The 23,679-nt window shown below is 38.3% G+C and overlaps 1 protein-coding gene across 1 annotated transcript; it reads left to right on the top strand.

The window, feature by feature from the left end:
* Nucleotides 1-1,724: 1,724 nt before the first annotated feature.
* On the top strand, nt 1,725-23,416 carry LOC132660032 (craniofacial development protein 2-like; the record flags this gene model as incomplete). The annotated part of the gene is made up of 3 exons (XM_060417736.1): nt 1,725-1,770; nt 21,614-21,753; nt 22,502-23,416. Coding segments are annotated over exons 1-3 (1,101 nt in total), but the record flags the coding sequence as incomplete, so codon positions are not given.
* Nucleotides 23,417-23,679: the final 263 nt, after the last annotated feature.

Here is a 23,679-nt window from a genome sequence, read left to right as displayed (position 1 = left end):
GTCTGCATTTTCCCAGAACATCTCAGAGGATTCCCATGCTCCGTAATATCCACAAGATCACAACTACAAACACAGCCCTCGACTATAACTGAACTAAGGAAACAGACCTTTTTGTTTGGTCTCCATATACACAGTATTTTTCAGAGTTCCAGACACCCAATATTTTTAATGCTGGTTTAATTAATAAGAATAGGTAACACTTAGTGCTGGACTACTCTTTGTCATGTACTTTACTAAGCTCTTTATAGGAATTAACCTACTTGAGATTTATTACAACCCTATAAATTCTACAGTTATTCCCAATTTCAAGATAAGAAAACTGAGGAAAAGAGAGTAACTTGCACAGAGCTCAGTGATTCAGCATGAGAGCTAGAATATTAATCTAAGATATCATCTCACTGAGCATCATCTCAATCCCATCAATAGACTGCCTCTTGGAGTAAGTATTGAAAGAATCTAATTCTGTGGCTTCATCTAGCTTTACACTATAAAACATGTACCTCTAGTACTTACTAAACAGTCTCACCATAATTTTAAAATTATGATATTATAGAATATTATGATTGACTGAATTCAAATTAGTAAAATCATAGGAGCTTTCTTGAAAGATGGACACTTAATTAAGGCATTAGATAGTGCCTTAATTATCATCTATGGTACCCCTACTCTTCACTATATCTATATATTAATACTTTTCCCATCATTTGAATGGTATGCTTATCAGAAGTCAGTTGTACTTATTTCCAATTTACAGCTGTAACTGTTACTGTAATTACATAATTTACTAGTATACTTATATAAAATAAAGAAGTATGAAGTGAAAAGAGGCAAGTTAAAAAAATTGCTATTAATATAACTATAAAAGAGTGGGGAGAAATTGTCAAAATTCATAAGATTATAAATTCAAATTGTTTTAATCACTGTCTTTAGGTCCTTGATCCACATAAAAGAGATGGGAAAACTCAGATGATGCTTGACTAATATCCCATCTGGCTTGGCTCTTTATCAGAAGTTTAGTGAATAGATGTTGCTTATGCATCATACATTTAATAAAAATGCTTAAAATGTAGGTTTATTTGTTTAAAATTTTCTGCTTTAAACAAATTCATATCTCTGCCCAAATATCACCTTATCAGTAAAGACTTTACCTGACTACTTCATACAAACTGGAAACCCCTTCCCTTCACTGGAACTCCCTATAACCTTTAGTTTGCTTCACTTCGGTCCTTAACTTTCATCAACAAAGCACTGTCCATATCCACATTTATTCACTCATGTTGTTTGATTTATAATGTGTGTCCTGTGGCAGCAGAATAACACTCCTCAAAGAGGCCCACACACGCTTCCCTGGTGGCTCAGCAGTACAGAGACTGCTTGCCAGTGCAGGAGATGTGCGGTCCCTGGGTCGGGAAGAGCCCCTGGAGAAGGGAATGGCACCCACTCCAGTATTCTTGCCTGGGAAATCCCATGGACAGAGGAGCCTGGCGGGCTACAGTCTGTGGGATCACAAAGAGAGTCGCACACAACTTAGCAACTGAACAACAGCAACAACAAACAGGTCCGCATCCCAATACCTGGAAGCTGTGGCTATGTGTTGCCTTACGTGGAAAAATGGACTTGATCACATAAGCCCTTAGAAGAACGTATCATTTTATCAGAGATGCAGCAATGGAAGAACAGTCAGAGAGATGCAACATTGCTGGCTTGAAAGATGGAAGTAGACCATGCACCAAGGAGTAGGAGTAGCCTCTGGACGAGGGAAAAGACATGGTAATGTCTAATAACGGAACAACAAGAAAGGAACGTGGTCTTGCTGGCACCCTGAGTTTAGCCCAGGGATCCCCATGTTACACTTATGACTTAGAGATCATAGGCTAATAATAAGTTATTTTAAGCTAATGAGGCTGTGGTAATTTGTTACAGTAGCCATTGAAAACTAATACATGGCTCCTCACAGAGAACAAGCTAAATGAATTTAGCACACAGAAAATATTCAATAAGTATATGTGGAAAGGATAAATAATGAATGAATATAATAAGCCAAGAAGCCATCTCCTTCTAGTCCTGATATCACAAGTGGGCTTCTACTAAAATAGCACTAATAATGGTACTATTGAGTGTCGTTCGTGTGTCAGCATTTACGTGTGTTTGCTTTCTCATTTACTCATCACCAGATTTTAGTGATAGTATCTCCATTTTCCACTGGAGCAACCGAAGACTCAGAGGCATTAAGTAACTCGACCAGTCTACTTGGCTAAAAAGTTGAGTCTTCCATTAATATACCATTTATAAGAATAATTAAATATATTTTAAAAATTTGTGGTTAGTAAAATAAAGTGAAGTCGCTCAGTCATGTCTGACTCTTTCCAAACCCATGGAGTGTAGCCTATCAGGCTCCTCCGTCCATGGGATTTTCCAGGCAAGAGTGCTGGAGGAAGCCATTTCCTTCTCCAGGGGATCTTCCCGACCCAGGAATCGAAACCGGGTCGCCCGCGTTGCAGGCAGATGCTTTACCATCTGAGCCACCAGGGAAGCCCAAAATAAATATTAATTAAAAACAATCCAACCCAACATATATAAATGGTAGTCTTGTAAGAAGGACTATTTATTAAAATAGTATGTAATAAAAGCATTCATGTCCAAGGCCTCAGAGTTTGTATAAGTGTATGTGAATGAAATAACACTTTCTATACTCTGATGATTTGAGTATCTCAAAAGCACAGCAATTAGGAGCCCTGCCTAATAGGATTCCTCATTAGAACTCCATACGTAAACTAATGGTCCATGAGTGTCCCTCTTTCAGGAGTTCAGCTTACAAACACAGTAAGCATAATCTTCCAGAGACTTCTGCATGTCCTATCAACAGCTACAGGTTGAGTTCCCCTTGCTCCCTGTATAACCCATACACAAGGAGTAATTCACTGCTCCCTGAACCCAGCGCTCTTTCAAACCCTACCTCTGCTCACAGTGAACAACCCTGGAAATTAAGCCTGGCCTCAGAAACCAGGGTAGCCTTGGTGTTGAAACAGTATTAAAAATCACATTGAAAAGACAGAGGGAGTTAGAGAGAAAAATATTTTATTCTCATCCATTGAAAGCAGATGTAACTGAAGTAACAGAATTTTCAGTCATACTTGGGTTTAGTGTTCAGTTCATTTATTTCCCAACCATATGGCTATTGGCAAATTCCTTAATTCCTCAGAGCTTCCGTTTTCTCATCTGTCAAAAGAGTATTTTAATACCTATGATACTGGATAAAACGAATAAACAGGACAAGACCACTGATCTCAAGGACATCACAGAATTAAAACACACCTTTAAGAATTAAAGTAACCTTGAAATTTGTAAATAATCAAAATAACTCTAAAATGGGGAACTGATTAAATAATTTCAGGTAAATCTCTACATTGGATTGAGACCAGAACCAGGCGTAGAGCACGTTGCTTTTGGATTTTCCTCATATATTTTTTTCTGAACTATAAACAAATACTCAACTTTGTAACTTAAATTTATACTTTAAATTTGTAAACATTATCATAGATTTTCTGAGAACTCAGAGGTAGAATACACTCTTTCCTCAATCAACAAATGTTTAAGTCCCTGCTATGTATCTGGTCTCTTTTGTAGGTATAAACCAAAATATCAAAAATATCTACCATCTTGAAGCTAATTCTCCAGGCTGGAGAGACAGACAGCAAACACAACAAATAAAGAAACTGTAAAGTATACGGTGTTATAAATAGACACAGGGAAGGGAAGTGGTGAGCAAAAGGATGAGAAAAAATGTTTTTCAATGCCTTCTCTTCCATATAAAATGTATCTAAAAATGAAATCTCTCCAAGGCTTTCCATAGAAAACAGTCTTTATGAGTCTAATCTAAAGCTACAGAGCCCACTATGGTATCACTAGCCGCACGTGACCATTTAATCTAAATTTAAATTAACTAAAATTTTTAAAATTTAAAATTCAGTTCCTTACTCCTGACTGTAGTTGTCAAATACCCAATAGCTGTATACATCTAAAGTGAGTGAAGTCGCTTAGTCGAGTCAAACTCTGTGACCCCATGGATTGTAGCCTGCCAGGCTCCTCTGTCCATGGGTTTTTCAGGCAAGAATACTGGGGAGAGTTGCCGTTTCCTTCTCCAGGGGAAACTTCCTGACCTAGGGATTGAACCCGAGTCTCCTGTACTGCAGGCAGACTCTTTACCACCTGAGCCACCAGGGAAGCCCTATATGTCTCAGTTCACTACAGTTCAGTCTCTCAGTCGTGTCCGACTCTTTGCAACCCCATGAATCGCAGCATGCCAGGCGTCCCTGTCCATCACCAACTCCTGGAGTTCACTCAGACTCACGCGCATCGAGTCAGTGATGCCATCCAGCCATCTCATCCTCGGTCGTCCCCTTCTCCTCCTGCCCCCAATCCCTCCCACCCAGCATCAGAGTCTTTTCCAATGAGTCAACTCTTCGCATGAGGTGGCCAAAGTACTAGAGTTTCAGCTTTAGTATCAGTCCTTCCTAAGAAATCCCAGGGTTGATCTCCTTCAGAATGGACTGGTTGGATCTCCTTGCAGTCCAAGGGACTCTCAAGAGTCTTCTCCAATACCACAGTTCAAAAGCATCAATTCTTTGGCTAGTGGCTACCATATTGGACAGCACAGACCTATAGAAAAATGAACTGTTATCATCATAAAAAATTGTGCTGGACAGTACCAATGTAGAGTCTTCTGTCAAAATCTAGGAAACTAAAACCAGTATGTCCCCTAAGGTAAAACAGGTGCTCAATAAGTATGTTTGAATGTTGAATTAAGCTAGATTCTAAATAGTTAGATGTTCAAGCTGGTTTTATAAAAGGCAGAGGAATCAGAGATCAAATTGCCAATATCTGCTGGATCGTGGAAAACGTAAGAGAGTTCCAGAAAAACATCTATTTCTGCTTTATTGACTACACCAAAGCTTTTGACTGTGTGGATCACATTAAACTGTGGAAAATTTTTCAAGAGATGGGCATCCCAGACCACCTGACCTGCCTCTTGAGAAACCTGTATGCAGGTCAGGAAGCAACAGTTAGAACTGGCCATAGAACAACATGCTGGTTCCAAATAGGAAAAGGAGTACTTCAAGGCTGTATAGTGTCACCCTGCTTATTTAACTTATATGCAGAGAACATCATGAGAAACACTTGACTGGAAGAAGCACAAGCTGGAATCAAGATTGCCGGGAGAGATATCAATAACCTCAGATATGCAGATGACATCACCCTTATGACAGAAAGTGAAGAGGAACTAAAAAGCCTCTTGATGAAAGTGAAAGAGCGTAATGAGAGTGAAAAAGTTGGCTTAAAGCTCAACATTCAGAAAACGAAGATCATGGCATCTGGTCCCATCACTTCATGGGAAATAGATGGGAAACAGTGGAAACAGTGTCAGACTTTATTTTTCTGAGCTCCAAAATCACTGCATATGGTGACTGCAGCCATGAAATTAAAAGACGCTTACTCCTTGGAAGGAAAGTTATGACCAACCTAGATAGCATATTGAAAACCAGAGACATTACTTTGCCAACAAAGGTCCATCTAGTCAAGGCTATAGTTTTTCCAGTGGTCATGTATGGATGTGAGAGTTGGACTGTGAGGAAAGCTGAGCACTGAAGAAATGATGCTTTTGAACTGTGGTGTTGGAGAAGACTCTTGAGAGGCCCTTGGACTGCAAGGAGATCCAACCAGTCCATTCTAAGGGAGATCAGCCCTGGGTGTTCTTTGGAAGGACTGATGCTGAAGCTGAAACTCCAGTACTTTGGCCACCTCATGCAAAGAGTTGACTCATTGGAAGACTCTGATGCTGGGAGGGATTGGGGGCAGGAAAAGGAAGGGACGACAGAGGATGAGATGGCTGGATGGCATCACCGACTCAATGCACGTGAGTTTGAGTGAACTCCCGGAGTTGGTGATGGACAGGGAGGCCTGGCATGCTGCGATTCATCAGGTCACAAACAGTTGGACACGACTGAGCGACTGAACCGAACTGAACTGAAAATAGGTGGGAAAGAGAGGGAAGATTCATTTTGAGGAAGCAAATATCTACACTGAAATTTTAGTAAATCTATGTATAATTGAAATTTCATGTCAATGGATTTGGTAATAAAACTTTTTGAGTTTTCTATTTATAGTGTTTGCAAAATTTCATTGCTGTGGTGATTTTTATAACTTAGAATTTCCATTTCTGAGAAGCAAATTTAAGTCAAGTAAAAATATTTAGATATATGCTATCCTTATACTTTTCTTGAATCTAGAATCCAATACATGTCTTTTCTTCAGAAACACCATAGGATATCTGTCTTCATGTAACTTCAAGCAAGTCTCTGCCCAGATCCTGCTTGCCTTGCCCACCTTACAGTGGTGAAAAACAGGCAAGTGAACATGTAACAGTGCTTTGAAAGTTTACATATATTTTTAAATTATCATTGTAATTTGAGGGGGAGCAGTTAAGCTGCCTATAAATCAGTTGTTGGAGGTTGGTATAGCTCAAAATACTAAAAGGTTTTCTCAGGCTAATAATTAACTTACCTGTTCTGTTGCTTATCAAATTGAAACACCTGTCTTTTCTGTTAATGTTTAAATTCATTTGAGAGATGTCATTTATGTTTGTTTGGTTATAATGAAAACACTGAAGCCTGGGTCCACTCTCTTCCCCAGTCACTTGTTCCAACTTCTCTCTTTGCCTCTGCTTCAGTCTCAAAATCATGCTTGTCTTCATCCCTCCACATCTTCAGGAACAATCAAGGTTTGAGTCAGGAGAGGTAAAAAGTCTTTCATATACAAAAGAAAATGTCACTTTTAAACTTTTAAATTAATTTACTTATTTTAATTGGAGGATAATTACTTGACACATCGTGACGGTTTTTGCCATACTCAACATGAATAAGCCACGGGTGTACATGTGTCCCCCCATCCTGAACCCCACTTCCCCCACACCTCCCTTCCTATCCCATCCCTCTGGGTTGTCCCAGAGCACAGGCTTTGAGTGCCCTGCTTCATTCATAGAACTTGCACTGGTCATCTATTTTACATATGGTAATGTATATGTCCCAATGCTAATCTCTCAAATTGTCCCACCCTAATCTTCTCCCGCAGAGTCCAAGAGTCTGTTCTTTACATCTGTCTCTCTTCTGCTGCTTTGCATATAGGATTGGAAAATGTAACTTTTAAAAGAACTCATTTGACAAGGAACAGTAGTAAAAACAAACGGAGACATTTTGCTATTGCCTTCCTAACATGCAACCTCAATATTATTATTCTGATGAAATCATCATCATTATTAGCACAACTTGCCTCTTCTATTCAGGTCTCATGTTGATACATCTGGTATATTTGTATTTAAATTTTATTCTTAATCTTGCCTTCTTTATTTTCAAAGCAATTTATAGTCAGTTAGGCATTTTCCCATTTGTTACTTCATCTGAATCTCTCAGCTACTCCATGAGATTGGTCAGGCAAGTACTTCTATCTCAAATTTCCCCTAGGCTCAGAGAGGTGAAATGATTTGCTCAAGGTCACACAGCTGGTATATGGGTGAGCTGGCACTCAAATTTCACTGTTATCCAGGCTAATTTTCTTTCTTTTTTTTTTTTTTTTTAGGCTAACTTTCAAAGGACGTTCTGCCTGGAAACATGGTTGGTTGACAGTTACCTTAAACCTTCCAGTGTTAAGTTTTGATTACGTCTCTATAAATATTTTTTTCTGTTAAAAAACTTAGAAAGTTATGGAAGCCATTAACTTTAACAAGATTTTTTTTTAATATTTTGTCTAGATCACCTACTTTCTATGCAAACCATGGATTATAAAATTGCCCATAAATACCAACTAGGAATAAGAAGTTCACAGGGGCCTCCATCAATACAGAGGTAAAAAACCTTCACAGGAACCTGAAATCAAATAAGCCACTAATGTAATAGTGTTTTGCTATGAAGATATTTTTCTATTCAGGCTAAAAGGATCAAAATATTGTAGACAAGATAAATTTGCAGGAAATAGAAGTAAGGTCACCCACTGACACTTTGCACAGAAATGCCACAAGCCCCAGCAGCAAAGGAAAAAAAAGGAATTATTCATAAGGTTGACTTTTCAAACACTTTCTTACCAATTTTTGCTGGGAAAGTCTTTTTCGGCTATGGCAGATAGTACCACAAATGAGTGGCACTGGAGAGAGTTATGCTCCAACAAAAATCTTTTTGCCTTCAGTAGACCCACAAAGATGGAATGTGAAAAGTGGGTAGAACTCCTACTTGGTTATGAGACGAGACAATGCAGTAAAGTGGGCAGAACATGAGATTTGGAGTCAGAAGAAGTAGCTCTTAAAATAATTAAAATTTGAGCTGTTTTAATACTTGTACAGGAACAAGTATAGCTGCACAAAGGAACACATATAAAGCAAAACATCTGAAGTTTGGAAAATGGATTTGATGGATAAACTAATTAAAAAAAAAAACTCCCTTCAAAACTGTGTCCTCTCTTTTGCTATTACATCTAAAATATTTATTCTCTCAGTTAAAATAGTCTGAATTCAGAAAGATGAAACAGTTTTGCCCAGCAACAGTTAGTAGAGATTGGTGTGGTCACCAGTATCCCTCCAAAAGAAATCTCTCTTTATTAATTTGCTACCAACAAAGGTATTTTTCTATGCCTTTAAATGATCAACAATTTTATAGATTTTCTTTAGCATGATTGGAGGATATGTCTAAGGCTTTCTCAAGCTCTTACAGAGGTAGGAGTTGCCTGCTAACTAATGTCTTCAGTCCTGTTTATTGCAACAAGGAGACATATTGGAAAAAGTGCAAAACTAATTGTCAGGCATCTGGGTCTGAGAGCTAGTCTTGAAATTAACCACCCCACCCCCCACTATTTTGCTTTTACAGCCAACTGGGCAACTAAGAACAGAGGAAATAAGAGCAAACCCCTTGGTCTGTAGGCTTAGCTGACCTCAACCTGAGTGGCTTTTCAAACAGACACAGTGACACCATTGTGATGGGAATTAAATCATGAAACACACAATAGCCGCTTTTCTCACTTTAAAATTTGGGTTACTGCTGTATTCAACCCACATCCAGAATTTCTCCACTCCTCCCACTTTATTCATTTTCTTTCCCTAATTTTGTATGTATCCACCTCCCCCAATAAAATTATAAATTAGTGTTCAGACAGGGAGAACAAGACTATAATTTATTCTGCTTTGCCTACATACATTTTAGTGATTAACACCACTCACTGAAAACAGTGTTTGCATTAAACATTGATTAAGTAAATGAATGAAAGAAATGTTCCCGTGGCCTTGGATAACTCAGCCTCTATCTCCATGAATTAGTTTCCCTATATTTTTAAGAAAAAGTATAGGGACTGGTGAAGTGGTAAAATGTGATGATTAAAACTATGGAATTTGCAACAAGGGAAATAAGGGTCAAATGCTACATCCACAGTACAACCTCGGGCAAGTTACTTAACCCCTCTGAGCTTCAATATTCTCATCTGTAAAATGAGGATAATTCTTGCACAAATTGTTGTATTGAATGCAAAAATGTATGGACACTGTATGTACAGTGTATATAACATAAAACATGTACATGCATGCTAAGTCACTTAAGTCATGTCCAACTCATTGAGACCGCATGGACTGTAGCCTGCCAGGCTCCTCTGTCCATGGAATTCTCCAGACAAGAATACTGAGTGGGTTGCCATGCCCTCCCCCAGGAGATCTTCCTGACTGAGGGATTGAATCTGTGTCTCAAATTTCTTGCATTGGCAAGCATGAAACATAGTGTAGAGATAATAATATAATTTAAAAGATTTTTTCTATTATACTTCTAAAATACTATAAGTTCATATGTTTTCTTCAAAGAAATGTTCTATTAATCATTAAGAATAGGAGGAAAATATCACAAAATAGCTCCTTTCTGCTTATTGAGTCCCTGTATACTCAGTCATTTTCTGGCCTCAGTAAGAAGAGTAGTTGTATGAGAGAAAAGGATTTTATTGTGATATCTTTTATCTTAAACTGACTGTAAGGTATGAAGAGGGAAGTAAGAGACCAAAAAGAGAAAAATAATTACTTCTAATTAAATATAGTAGTTTAGCGAGAGATACTATTATAGTATCATGATACTATTATAGTAGAAAAAATATTACTGTACAATTAACATTAATAAGAAGAAAGTCATTTACCCTATTGAAATTAATGTTGTCTTACATAGTTAGAAATTCTGCCTCAGCTGCATAGGACAAAGTTTTCTAATAAGAGAACATATACAAATATACATATACCATGCATTTAAACACCAGTATGTGTTAAACTGATTGGTTGGTCAAACTGATCTGAAGTAAAAATAAACATGGTTGAATGAGAATACAGCCAGTTTGATAGAAAAGAATAGAAAACCAAGAATCCAAAAAATTGATTTAGTACTAAAACTCTGGACACTGTAAAGTATTTTTAAAGCTAAACATTGAATATTGGGTGATTTGAGAGCCATCAACACTGGGCATTTGATTTGTTACTTGCACATTTTCTACACATATGATTAAAGTCAGTTTAAGAAAGCCACTAAGTTTTGAGCAAATAATTTTAAACGAAAATACTAAGAATGCCTTTTTTTCAATCCCCATCAGGTCCCTTCCAGTTTGCTACATTTGTTCACATCATTGCTTCTTAGGAGACTGCATACTTTGGTCTGTTTTCCATTCATTCACTAAAGATATATTTATTATAAGTTTCCTTCTTGAGATATTTTATTGGATCTATATATATAAACAGAATATACATTTCACCAGGGAGGAGACATTCAATAATTAGTAAAAAATTAATACGTAAGGAAGTATACATGTTCCCTGGTGGTTCAGACCGCAAAAAATCTGCCTGCAATGCAGATGACCCGGGTTCAATCCCTGGGTCAGAAAGATCTCCTGGAGAAGGAAATGGCAACCCAGTCTAGTATTCTTTCCTGGAGAATTCAATGGACACAGGAGCCTGGTGGGCTACGGCCCATGGGGTCACAAAGAGTTGGACACGGCTAAGCAACTAACACACAAGGAAATATGCAAATAGATAATAAGGTAATTTTACATAGTGATAAGTGCTATAAAAATTGATTCTGTTCTCTTCCAGAAATCTTATAATGTTAGTTTTTACATTTAAACCTTTGATCCATTTTGAGTTAATTTTAGGATATGATGTGAGGTATGTATGGATCAAATTTCATTTTTATATATGGACCTGTTGGGTGGTTACAAAAGCCCCACTATAGCATCAGTGGGAAGTTTGGACTTCCATCCCCACCCCACAGTAATAAAGCGTTCCTCTCTCTCTTCACTGGGTGAGGGTGGAGCGGATTATCTAAAGAGACCTAGTGAACACTCAGGATTTTTATCACTACCCAGCCATGAAGCTATCCCCACTATGGTGTTAAGAGAGGCCACATGGGAATTAGTAAAAAGGCATTCCAGACCCTCCAACCCAAAGAGACATCAAGGGAGGCTTAATGGAGAGACAGAACTTCCACCCTACCCCATAGTCATGAGGAGTCCTCACCTTGAGGTATGTCAATAGGAACCTGGAATTCTACCACCACCTGAGATTAATTAAGGAGATCCCCCCTACCCTTTGCTTCTTAAAGCAGTGTACAACAAAACTACCTAAGATAGAACCTTAAGTAAGATCCAGAGTCTTATCATATTCAAAAAGGCCAGGTTTCAGTTCAAAGTCACTAATTATCCCAAGAACTAATAAGACTCTAACTGAATGAAAAAAGATAATACATGCCAACCCCAAAAAGTCAGAGAGGTTAGAATTCACAAATATTTTAAAGCAGTCATAGAAAGAAATGCTTCAATGAGCAATTGTGAATATTATCAGCAAGTAAAAAGTACTCTCAGTTTAAATACAGAATATATAGAAGAACCAAATCAAATGTTAAAACTGAATACAATGATCAAAAAACTCAGTGGGTGAGTTTAGTAGCAGACAAGAATGACAGAGGAAAAAAATCAGTGAACTTGAAGATAAAACAATAAATAATCCAATCTGAACAATAGAGAGAAAATAAACAGACCTTCAGGGCTTTGGGGGACCATGACAAAATATATAACATTTGTGTCACCAAAGTCACAGAAAGAGAAAAGAAAAAGAGCAGGACTGTAAAAATACTTGAAAGTAATGGCTGAAACATTCCAAATTTGGAATTAACCTACAGGTTTAAGAAGTTAAGAAAATTCTAACCAGTACAAACTCAAATGAATCATATCAAGACACATCAAAATCAAAATCTGAAAAGCTAAAGACACTGAAAAAGATTTGAAAGCAGCAAGAAAGAAATGAAACTTTACCTATAAGAAAAAAGAAATTTGAATGATGGCAGATTTTTCAACAGAAATAACAGAGGCCAGAAGGAAGTGGCATAGCATTTTTTCAGTAATGAAACGTAATACTGTTAAACCAGAACCCTATATCCAGAAAAACTATAATTTGAGAATAAAGAGGAAATCAAACCATTCTCAAATTAAGGAAAATTAAGAGAATTTGTTGGCATCAGGCCTACCATAATAGAATGATTAAAGAAATTCTCTAAACAGAAAAGAAAGTATTAGAGAAGAAACCTCGGAACATCAAAAAAGAAGAAGAAAATGCAGAATAATAGTAAACAAATATATGGGTAAATACAATAGACTTTCCTCATTTTTTGACTTATTTATATCTGTTCTTTGAAGCAAAACTATAACACTAATGCAGTTCCAAATATATGTAGAGGAATTATTTAAGACATTATAAAGGATAGACTAAAATTACATAAAAAGAGGTAAGATTCTATACTCAACTCAAACTATTTCAAGGATCACACCAATTGTTCAGTCGCTAAGTCATGTACAACTCTTTGCAACCTCATGGACTGCAGCACGCCATGCTTCCCTGTCCTTCACTTATCTCCTGAATTTGCTCAAACTCAGGTCCATTCAGTCAGTGATGCCATTCAACTATCTTGTGCTCTGTTGCCCCCTTCTCCTCCTGTTCTCAGTCTTTCCCAGCTGTCAAGGTCTTTTCCAATGAGTCATCTTTTCCCATCAGGTGGCCAAAGTATTGGAGCATCAGCTTCCACATTAGTCCCTTCAATAGTCAGGACTGATTTCCTTTAGGATTGACTGGTTTGATCTCCTTGCTCTCCAAGGGACTCTAAAGAGTCTTCTCCAGCACCACAGTTCGAAAGCATCAGTTCTTCAGTACTTAGCCTTCTTTATGGTCCAAATTTCACATCTGTAAATGACAACTGGAGGCAGCACGCCAGACCTCCCTGTTCATCACCATCTCCCGGAGTTCACTCAGACGCATGTCCATCGAGTCCGTGATGCCATCCAGCAATCTCATCCTCTGTTGTCCCCTTCTCCTCCTGCCCCCAATCCCTCCCAGCATCAGAGTCTTTTCCAATGAGTCAACTCTTCGCATCAGGTGGCCAAAGTACTGGAGTTTCAGCTTTAGCATCATTCCTTCCAAAAAATACCCAGGATTGATCTCCTACAGAATGGACTGGTTGGATCTCCTTGCAGTCCAAGGGACTCTCAAGAGTCTTCTCCAACACCACAGTTCAAGAGCATCAATTCTTCAGCGCTCAGCCTTCTTCACCATCCAACTCTCACATCCATACATGACCACTGGAAAAACCACAGTCTTGACTAGACGGACCTTAGTCGGCAAGGTAATGTCTCTGCTTTTGAATATGCTATCTGGGTTGGTCATAACTTTTCTTCCAAGGAGTAAGCGTCTTTTAATTTCATGGCTGCAGTCACCATCTGCAGTGATTTTGGAGCCCAAAAATATAAAGTCTGACACTGTTTTCACTGTTTCCCCATCTATTTCCCATGAAGTGATGGGACCGGATGCCATGATCCTCATTTTCTGAATGTTGAGCTTTAGGCCAACTTTTTCGCTCTCCTCTTTCACTTTCATCAAGACACTTTTTAGCTCCTCTTCACTTTCTGCCATAAGGGTGATGTCATCTGCATATCTGAGGTTATTGATATTTCTCCCAGCAATCTTGATTCCAGCTTGTGTTTCTTCCAGTCCAGCGTTTCTCATTATGTACTCTGCATATAAGTTAAATAAGCAGGGTGACAATATACAGCCTTGATATACTCCTTTTCCTATTTGGAACCAGTCTGTTGTTCCATGTCCAGTTCTAACTGTTGCTTCCTGACCTGCATACAGATTTCTCAAGAGGCAGGTTAGGTGGTCTGGTATTCCCATCTCTTTCAGAATTTTCCACAGTTTATTGTGATCCACACAGTCAAAAGCTTTGGCATAGTCAATAAAGCAGAAATAGATGTTTTTCTGCAACTCTCTTGCTTTTCCATGATCCAGCGGATGTTGCCAATTTGATCTCTGGTTCCTCTGCCTTTTCTAAAACCAGCTTGAACATCAGGGAGTTCACGGTTCACGTACTGCTGAAGCCTGGCTTGGAGAATTTTGAGCATTACTTTGCTAGCATGTGAGATGAGTGTGATTGTGCAGTAGTTTGAGCATTCTTTGGCATTGCCTTTCTTTGGGATTGGAATGAAAACTGACCTTTTCCAGTCCTGTGGCCACTGTGAGTTTTCCAAATTTGCTGGCATATTGAGTGCAGCACTTTCACAGCATCGTCTTTCAGGATTTGAAACAGGTCAACTGGAATGCCATCACCTCCACTAGCTTTGTTCGTAGTGACGCTTTCTAAGGCCCACTTGACCTCACATTCCAAGATGTCTGGCTCTAGATTAGTGATCACATCATCATGATTATCTGGGTTGTGAAGATCTTTTTGTACAGTTCTTCCGTGTATTCTTGCCACCTGTAGGATCTTTTAATTTCGTGGTGGCAGTCACCATGTACAGTGATTCTGGAACCCACGAAAATGAAATCCACCAATTTTCACTGTTTACCCACCTATTTGCCATGAAGTAATGGGACTGAGTGATCTTGCCTGTGATAAATTATGTGTATATGATACCTAGAGTATCCATTAAAGTTATACAAAGAGATACTCAAAAATACTATACGCAAATCAAGACAACTCTAAAATCTGTTTCAAGTAACCCTTAAAAAACAAAGAAAAAGAAACACAAACAAAAAGGAGAAAAAAAAGTGGCAAGCTTACTAAGACATCAATAATTACAATAAATTCAAATGGTCTAAACACGAAAACTAAATGACAGAATTAACAGAGGATATTTTCAAACATGAACAAGCTATATACTGTATCCAAAGAACTCAATATAATATAAATGTATATGAAGGCCAAATGTAAAAAAAAAAAAAAAGACATGCAAAAATCAAAGCACGATTTCCTGTATTAGTATCATGTTAGATAGACTTTGGGCTTTCCAGGTGGTTCTTATGGTAAAGAACCTGCTTGCTAATGCAGGAGACATAAGAGACATGGGTTCAATCCCTTCCTGGGTCAGCAAGATCCCCTGGAGAAGAGAATGGCAACCCACTCCAACATTCTTGCCTGGAGAACTCCATGGACAGAAAAGCCTGGTCGGCTACAGTCCATGGAGTCACAAACAGCCAGACATGACTGAGTGACTTCCATCACCCAACCAAAAAAAGAATATACATTATTTTCAAATCACCATAGAACAAATGTCAAGATAGGGCATATCTTGGGCAATAAATTAACCCTCAACAGATAGATTTACATGAACTGAAATCATACACTGTTTGCTGACCACAATAGAATCAAATTATAAAATCCAATTAATAAAAGGAGAAAGAGAAAATTTCCAAACATTTGAAACCTAAATAAAACAATTCAAAATAATTCATGGGCCAATGAGGAAATCTCAAGGGAAATCAAAAATACGCTGAAGAGAATGAAAATTAAAATACATCAAAATTCATACAACATAAAATTAGTGTTGAGATTGAAATCTGTGGCATTAAATTCATACATTAAAAAGGAGAGAAAGTCTTAAATCAATAGTCTAAGTTTTTACCTCAAGAACCTAGAAAAACAAAAACAAAATAAACCTAGAGAAAGCAGAAGGAAGGGAACAATAGAGATAACAGTAGAAATTGAGGGCAATAAAAACAGGAAAAGTAGAGAAAAGGAAGATGACAGTAATTATTAGAGAAATGCAACAAAACTATAATGAGGTATCACCTTGCACTAGTCAGAATGGTCAGAACCATCATCAAAAGATCTACAAACAATAATTGCCTTAGAGGGTGTGGAGAAAAGTGAACTGTCCTACACTGTAGGTAGGAATGTAAATTGGTGAAGCCACTATGAAAAACAGTATGGAGATTCCTTAAAAAACTAAAAACAGAACTACCATATGATTCAGCAATCACACTCCAGGTCTTATACATGAGGAAAACTGTAATTCAGAAAGATTCACTGTAGCGTTATTTACAATGCCAGGACATGGAAGCAACCTAAATGTCCATTGATAAGTAAATGGGTAAAGAAATGTGGTACACACACACAGTGGAATATTACTCAGCCATAAAAAGGAAAATGCTATTTTCAGCAACATGTATGGATCTAGAGATTGTTATATTTAATGAGGCAAGTCAGATAGAGAAAAACAAATACCATATGATATCGCTGATATCTGAAATCTAAAATATAGGATACAAATAAACTTACTTAAAAACAGAAATAGAGTTACATATGTAGAAAATAAACTGATGGTAACAAGACTATAAAGGGGCACAGAGGGACACATTGGAAGATTGGGATTGATATATACACAGTGTAATATATAAACTAGATAACTAATAAGGACCTACTGTATCAGTTCAGTTGAGTTCAGTCATTCCGTCGCTCAGTCGCTTCCGACTCTATGTGACCCCATGAATCACAGCACGCCAGGCCTCCCTGTCCATCACCAACTCCTGGAGTTCACTCAGACTCACATCCATCGAGTCCATGATGCCATCCAGCCATCTCATCCTCTGTCGTCCCCTTCTCCTCCTGCCCCCAATCCCTCCCAGCATCAGAGTCTTTTCCAATGAGTCAACTCTTCGCATCAGGTGGCCAAAGTACTGGAGTTTCAGCTTTAGAATCATTCCTTCCAAAAAATACCCAGGGCTGATCTCCTTCAGAATGGATTGGTTGGATCTCCTTGCAGTCCAAGGGACTCTCAAGAGTCTTCTCCAACACCACAGTTCAAAAGCATCAATTCTTCGGCGCTCAGCCTTCTTCACAGTCCAACTCTCACATCCATACATGACCAGTGGAAAAACCATAGCCTTGACCAGATGGACCTTAGTCGGCAAAGGAATGTCTCTGCTTTTGAATATGCTATCTAGGTTGGTCATAACTTTTCTTCCAAGGAGTAAGCGTCTTTTAATTTCATGGCTTCAGTCATCATCTGCAGTGATTTTGGAGCCCCAAAAACCAAAGTCTGACACTGTTTCCCCATCTATTTCCCATGAAGTGATGGGACCAGATGCCATGATCTTCGTTTTCTGAATGTTGAGCTTTAGGCCAACTTTTTCACTCTCCTCTTTCACTTTCATCAAGAGGCTTTTTAGTTCCTCTTCACTTTCTGCCATAAGGGTGGTGTCATCTGCATATCTGAGGTTATTGATATTTCTCCCGGCAATCTTGATTCCAGCTTGTGCTTCTTCCAGCCCAGTGTTTCTCATGATGTACTCTGCATATAAGTTAAATAAGCAGGGTGACAATATACAGCCTTGACGTACTCCTTTTCCTATTTGGAACCCACTCTGTTGTTCCATGTCCAGTTCTAACTGTTGCTTCCTGACCTGCATATAGGTTTCTCAAGAGGCAGGTCAGGTGGTCCAGTATTCCCATCTCTTTCAAAATTTTCCACAGTTTATTGTGATCCACACAGTCAAAGGCTTTGGCATAGTCAATAAAGCAGAAATAGATGTTTTTCTGGAACTCCCTTGCTTTTTCGATGATCCAGCAGATGTTGGCAATTTCTATTCGGTACTTTGCAATGGCCTATATGGGAAAAGAATCTAAAAAAGAGTGGATTATATATGTGTATGTGTATATATGTGTATGTGTATGTATGTGTATGTATGTTTATGTATGTGTATGCATATGTATATGTGTATATTTATGTGTGTGTATGTGTATGTATATAGGCTTTTCTCATGGCTCAGACAGTAAAGAATCTGCCTACAACGTGGGAGACCTGGGTTCAGTCCAGTGATCAGAAATCTTGCCTAGAGAAATGAATGGCTACCTACTCCAGTATTCTTTCCTGGAGCATTCCATGGACAGGGAAGCCTGGCAGGCTACAGTCCATGAGGTCACAAAGAGTTGGATATCATTGAGCAACTAACACTTTCACTTTAGAGGTATAAGTACAACTGATTCACTTTGCTGTACATCTGAAACTAACTATATTGTAAATTAACTATACTCTAATAAATATCTTTTTAAAAGAATATAGATATAAAAATTAATAAAATATTAGCAAATACTATCTAGCAATGAATAAAAATAATTATAAACTATGATTACCTGGTATTTATTCAAGGAGTGCAAGTCTAATTTAATATTGCAAAATTAATAAATTAAATATACCATTATGCTTAGTCACTCAGTCTTTGCAACCCCATGGACTGTAGCCCACCGGACTCCTCTGTCCATGGGGATTCTACAAGCAAGAATACTTGGATGGGTTGCCACGCCCTCCTTCAGGTCTCCCACATTGCAGGCCAATTCTTTACCAGCTGAAGTACCAGGAAAGCCCAATATATCATATAAAAGGTTGATGAAAGAGTCATGATCACACCAATTAATGCAGAAGAAGCATTTGACAAAACTCAATACTCATTTATTTTAAAAAACGCTCAGAGAAATAAATATAGAAGGAAACTTCTCCAAGTTGATAAAGAACGTCTAAAAAAACTTACAGTTCACATTATGTGTGTGCCTGTATGTGTGTGTTAGTTGCTCAGTCATGTTCAACTCTTTGAGACCCCATGGACTGTAGCCTGCCAGAATCCTCTGTCCATGGAATTCTTCAGGCAATAATACTATAATGGGTGGTCATGCCCTTCTCCAGGGGATCTTCCTGATTCAGGGACTGAACCCAGGTCTCCTGCATTGCAAGAAGATTCTTTACTGTGTGAACCACCAGTGAAGCTTCTATAGCTAACATAGTTAATGGTAAATGACTGAATGTTTTCCCATTAAGAAGGTGAACAAGGCAAGGAAGTCTGCTCTCACTACCTTTGTTAAACACAGTGGCAGGAAGTTCAAGTCAATGCATTAAAGCAAGAAAAATAAAATTTATGCCTATCAGAATCCCTATTTACAAATGACTTGACTACCTGTGTAGAAAATCCAAAGAGTCTACATAAATATTCCTAGAACTAAAAAAGGAGTTCATCAAGGTTGACCCAATTAAAGAAACCTACAAAATTGTATACAATTGTATTTCTATATACTAGCAATGAACATATCGAAACCAAAATTTAAAATACAACATCATTTACAATCACTCAAAAATAAATAAATAAATAAAACACTTAGATGAAAATCTAACCAAAAAAATGTACTGGATTTGTTTGCTGAAAATTACAAAATGTTGATGAAAGAAATGAAGATCTAAATCAATGGAGATATATATTGTGTGCACAGATTGGAAGACTCAAATAACAAAAATATCAATCTCCTTCAAACTGATATTGCAAATTTAACATGAAAGTGAAAGTCACTCAGTCATGTCTGACTCTGCTAAGTCCACGGAATTCTCTAGGCCAGAATTGGAGTGGGTAGCCTTTCCCAGCTCCAGAGGATCTTCCCAACCCAGGGATCGAACCCAAGTCTCTCACATTGCAGGTGGATTCTTTACCAGCTGAGCCACCAGGGAAGCCCAAGAATACTGGAGTGGTAGCCTATCCCTTCTCCAGGGGATCTTCCCCACCCAGGGATGGGACCCAGGTCTCCCTCATTGCAGGCAGACACTTTACTGTTGATCCACCAGGGAAGTCCACAATGAAAGTAGACTAGCTAAAATAATTTTGAAGAAGAACAAAATGGAAAGAATCAATCTACCCAATATCAAAGCTTATTATGTTGCTACAATAATCAAGACTGCGTTGAATTAGCAAGGACATTTCTCAGTGGCTTTAGTTGTGTCTGACTCTGTAGGACCCTATGGACTGTAACCTGTGAGCTCCCCTGTCCATGGGATTCGCCAGGCAAAAATACTGGAGCGGGTTGCCATGCCTGCCTCCAGGGGAACTTCCTGACCCAGGGATTGAACTTATAGCATCTCTGGCCTTTTCTGCATTGCAGGCAATTTCTTTACCACTGAGCCACTCGGGAACATATACACATAGATAAATTCAACAAAACACCCAGAAATCAGTCCAATTGACTTGGTGCAAAAGAAATTCAATGGAAAAAAAGATAATCTTTTAAGCAAACGGTACTGGAGTAATTGGTTATCTATAGGAAACAAATGGACATCAGCATAAGCCTCACACCTCCTACAAAATTTAAATCCAAATGTATTACAGAATAAAATGTTAAACATACTTGGAACTTCAGACATCCCTACAATACTCTGCTTCATGACCTTTCATTGCTGACAATTGCTCATCTTTAAATACTAGCTTAAATATCATTGCCCAGAGGGACTTTAACCAATTCTTTTAAGGGAAACTTTCTCCCATCCTCGTTGATTTCTGTCATAACACTCTGTTCATCTTACTTAAGTCCTTATCACTTGATTGTTACATAGTTTTATTAAATTATTTATTTGTTTACTATTTGACTCTATCACAAGGCTGTAAGCTTGACACTGTGAGAACCATGTCTATTTTATTCAGGAATGTGCCCCAATTATCTAGTATAATATCATTAACATGGTAGCTGTTCCAAGAACTAGCTGTAGATAATAAATAAATCTATCTTAGAAGGCCAAGGCAAGCTTTGAAACAGAGTGATGTCTTTTTGTAACATCCAGAAATCTCGTTGTGGGGAAAGAACTCTAAGGTTCTCAAATGGGCTTGATGCCTAGCTCTTCCACTTAACACTTCAGCTAGCTAGTCTAAATGAGTGAATAATTTAAACTCTTTGAGCCTCCAAGGGTTATTACAGGTGGTAAATTAAATCACAAAAAAGTGTACATAGTAGACACTGAACAAAGTACTGCCTCTCTTTTTTCGATGGGTAGACCACTTTTTGATCTCTAAATTAACATCTAAGCAAAACTTTTGAATTCCTGCATTCATTTGAACTTTATACAGCAGTTTCATAAGAGAACATCTGTGGTTATTTGCAAAGGAGAATTATTAGCCTCAAATCAGAACTAAAAAGGAATGATTTTCCTTAAATTACCTGACACTTCACAGGCACAAGGAAGGGGAGAATTTTAAATGACCCCTTTCACTTTAAATTACACACATTTTTGTCATCACAGCAGTTCTTAGTTTCTTATATCTATCCTGGAAAGAATGATGACCTAGGTTAGGCAAAGGAAGATGCTGTCCAACAAAACCAAATCCCCCCTGCCTCCACTCAAAGAATTTTAATAGGAGTAAAGTATATGTTTGAAGTCTTTTCATGGTGTTTATAGTGATTAACCCTTAGGATTTTATTCCATTTAGATACTTCTGTTCTGAAGAGAATAATAATGGTCTTTGAAACTTACAAAGGGCTCCTAGGAACCATCCCTGATCGTTTCAACAGAAAAAACTTTGCAGTTAGTAGACTACAGAAGGACATAATTCTACTTCTTCAATACCAGGTACCTAGGGCTTGGAGAAGTATCAGCCATTCGGTAGGTGACTCACAAATATTTCTTGTAATGAGGGAATAAAAAGTGAGCTTGGGTTGCAGATGTAGATCGTTAATTCAGTAGAAACCCATAATACCATAGCAAAAAAGACTTCCAACTTTCTTATTCAGTATTTTGTCTACTCCTGCATGTATAACAAATCTCTGCTCTGAGATCTCTGTTTAAAAATTTTCCAGATGTGATAAGCCAACCTGTGGCAGGCCATTTCTTCTGCATCCCATTCTAATCACTAGTACATATTTTCTTTTGAAAAACTAAAGCCTACCTTTATTTCCTTGGACATGGGGGTATCTCTTCACAGCTGCTCAAGCAAAGCACAGCCGCTGCTCCTTACCTTGGATGAGGGGTATCTCCTTACCGCCACCGTTCCTGACCTTCAACGTGGGATAGCTCCTCTAAGGTAAGAGAAACCCAAGTAAGATGGTAGGTGTTGCAAGAGGGCATCAGAGGGCAGACACACTGAAACCATACTCACAGAAAACTAGTCAATCTAATCACACTAGGACTACAGCCTTGTCTAACTCAATGAAACCAAGCCATGCCTGCGGGGCAACCCAAGATGGGCGGGTCATGGTGGAGAAGTCTGACAGAATGTGGTCCACTGGAGAAGGAAATGGCAAGCCACTTCAGTATTCTTGCCTTGAGAACCCCATGAACAGTATGAAAAGGCAATATGATTGATAGGATACTGAAAGAGGAACTCCCCAGGTCATTAGGTGCCCAATATGCTACTGGAGATCAAAGGAGAAATAACTACAGAAAGAATGAAGGGATGGAGCCAAAGCAAAACCAATACCCAGTTGTGGATGTGTCTGGTGATAGAAGCAAGGTCCGATGCTGTAAAGAGCAATATTGCATAGGAACCTGGAATGTTAGGTCCATGAATCAAGGCAAATTGGAAGTGGTCAAACAAGAGATGGCAAGGGTGAACATCGATATTCTAGGAATCAGCAAACTAAAATGGACTGGAATGGGTGAATTTAACTCAGATGACCATTATATCTACTACTGCAGGCAGGAATCCCTCAGAAGAAATGGAGTAGCCATCATGGTCAACAAAAGAGTCCAAAATGCAGTACTTGGATGCAATCTCAAAAACGACAGAATGATCTCTGTTCATCTCCAAGGCAAACCATTCAATATCACAGTTATCCAAGTCTATGCCCCAACCAGTAATGCTGAAGAAGCTGAGGTCGAATGGTTTTATGAAGACCTACAAGACCTTTTAGAACTAACACCCAAAAAAGATGTCCTTTTCATTATAGGGGACTGGAATGCAAAAGTAGGAAGTCAAGAAACACCTGGAGTAACAGGCAAATTTGGCCTTGGAATGCAGAATGAAGCAGGGCAAAGACTAATAGAGTTTTGCCAAGAAAATGCACTGGTCATAGCAAACACCCTCTTCCAACAACACAAGAGAAGACTTTACACATGGACATCATCAGATGGTCAACACCGAAATCAGATTGATTATATTCTATGCAGCCAAAAATGGAGAAGCTCTATACAGCCAACAAAAACAAGACCAGGAGCTGACTGTGGCTCAGATCATGAACTCCTTATTACCAAATTCAGACTTAAATTGAAGAAAGTAGGGAAAACCACTAGACCATTCAGGTATGACCTAAATCAAATCCCTTATGATTATACAGTGGAAGTGAGAAATAGATTTAAGGGCCTAGATCTGCTAGATAGAGTGCCTGATGAACTATAAACAGAGGTTCGTAACATTGTACAGGAGACAAGGATCAAGACCATCCCCATGGAAAAGAAATGCAAAAAAGCAAAATGGCTGTCTGGGGAGGCCTTACAAATAGCTGTGAAGAGAAGAGAGGCGAAAAGCAAAGGAGAAAAGGAAAGATATAGGCATCTAAA

The sequence above is a fragment of the Ovis aries genome, chromosome 6 (assembly GCF_016772045.2).
Source record: "Ovis aries strain OAR_USU_Benz2616 breed Rambouillet chromosome 6, ARS-UI_Ramb_v3.0, whole genome shotgun sequence".
NCBI lineage: Eukaryota > Metazoa > Chordata > Mammalia > Artiodactyla > Bovidae > Ovis > Ovis aries.
This window is presented reverse-complemented; position numbering and strand designations above follow the sequence as displayed.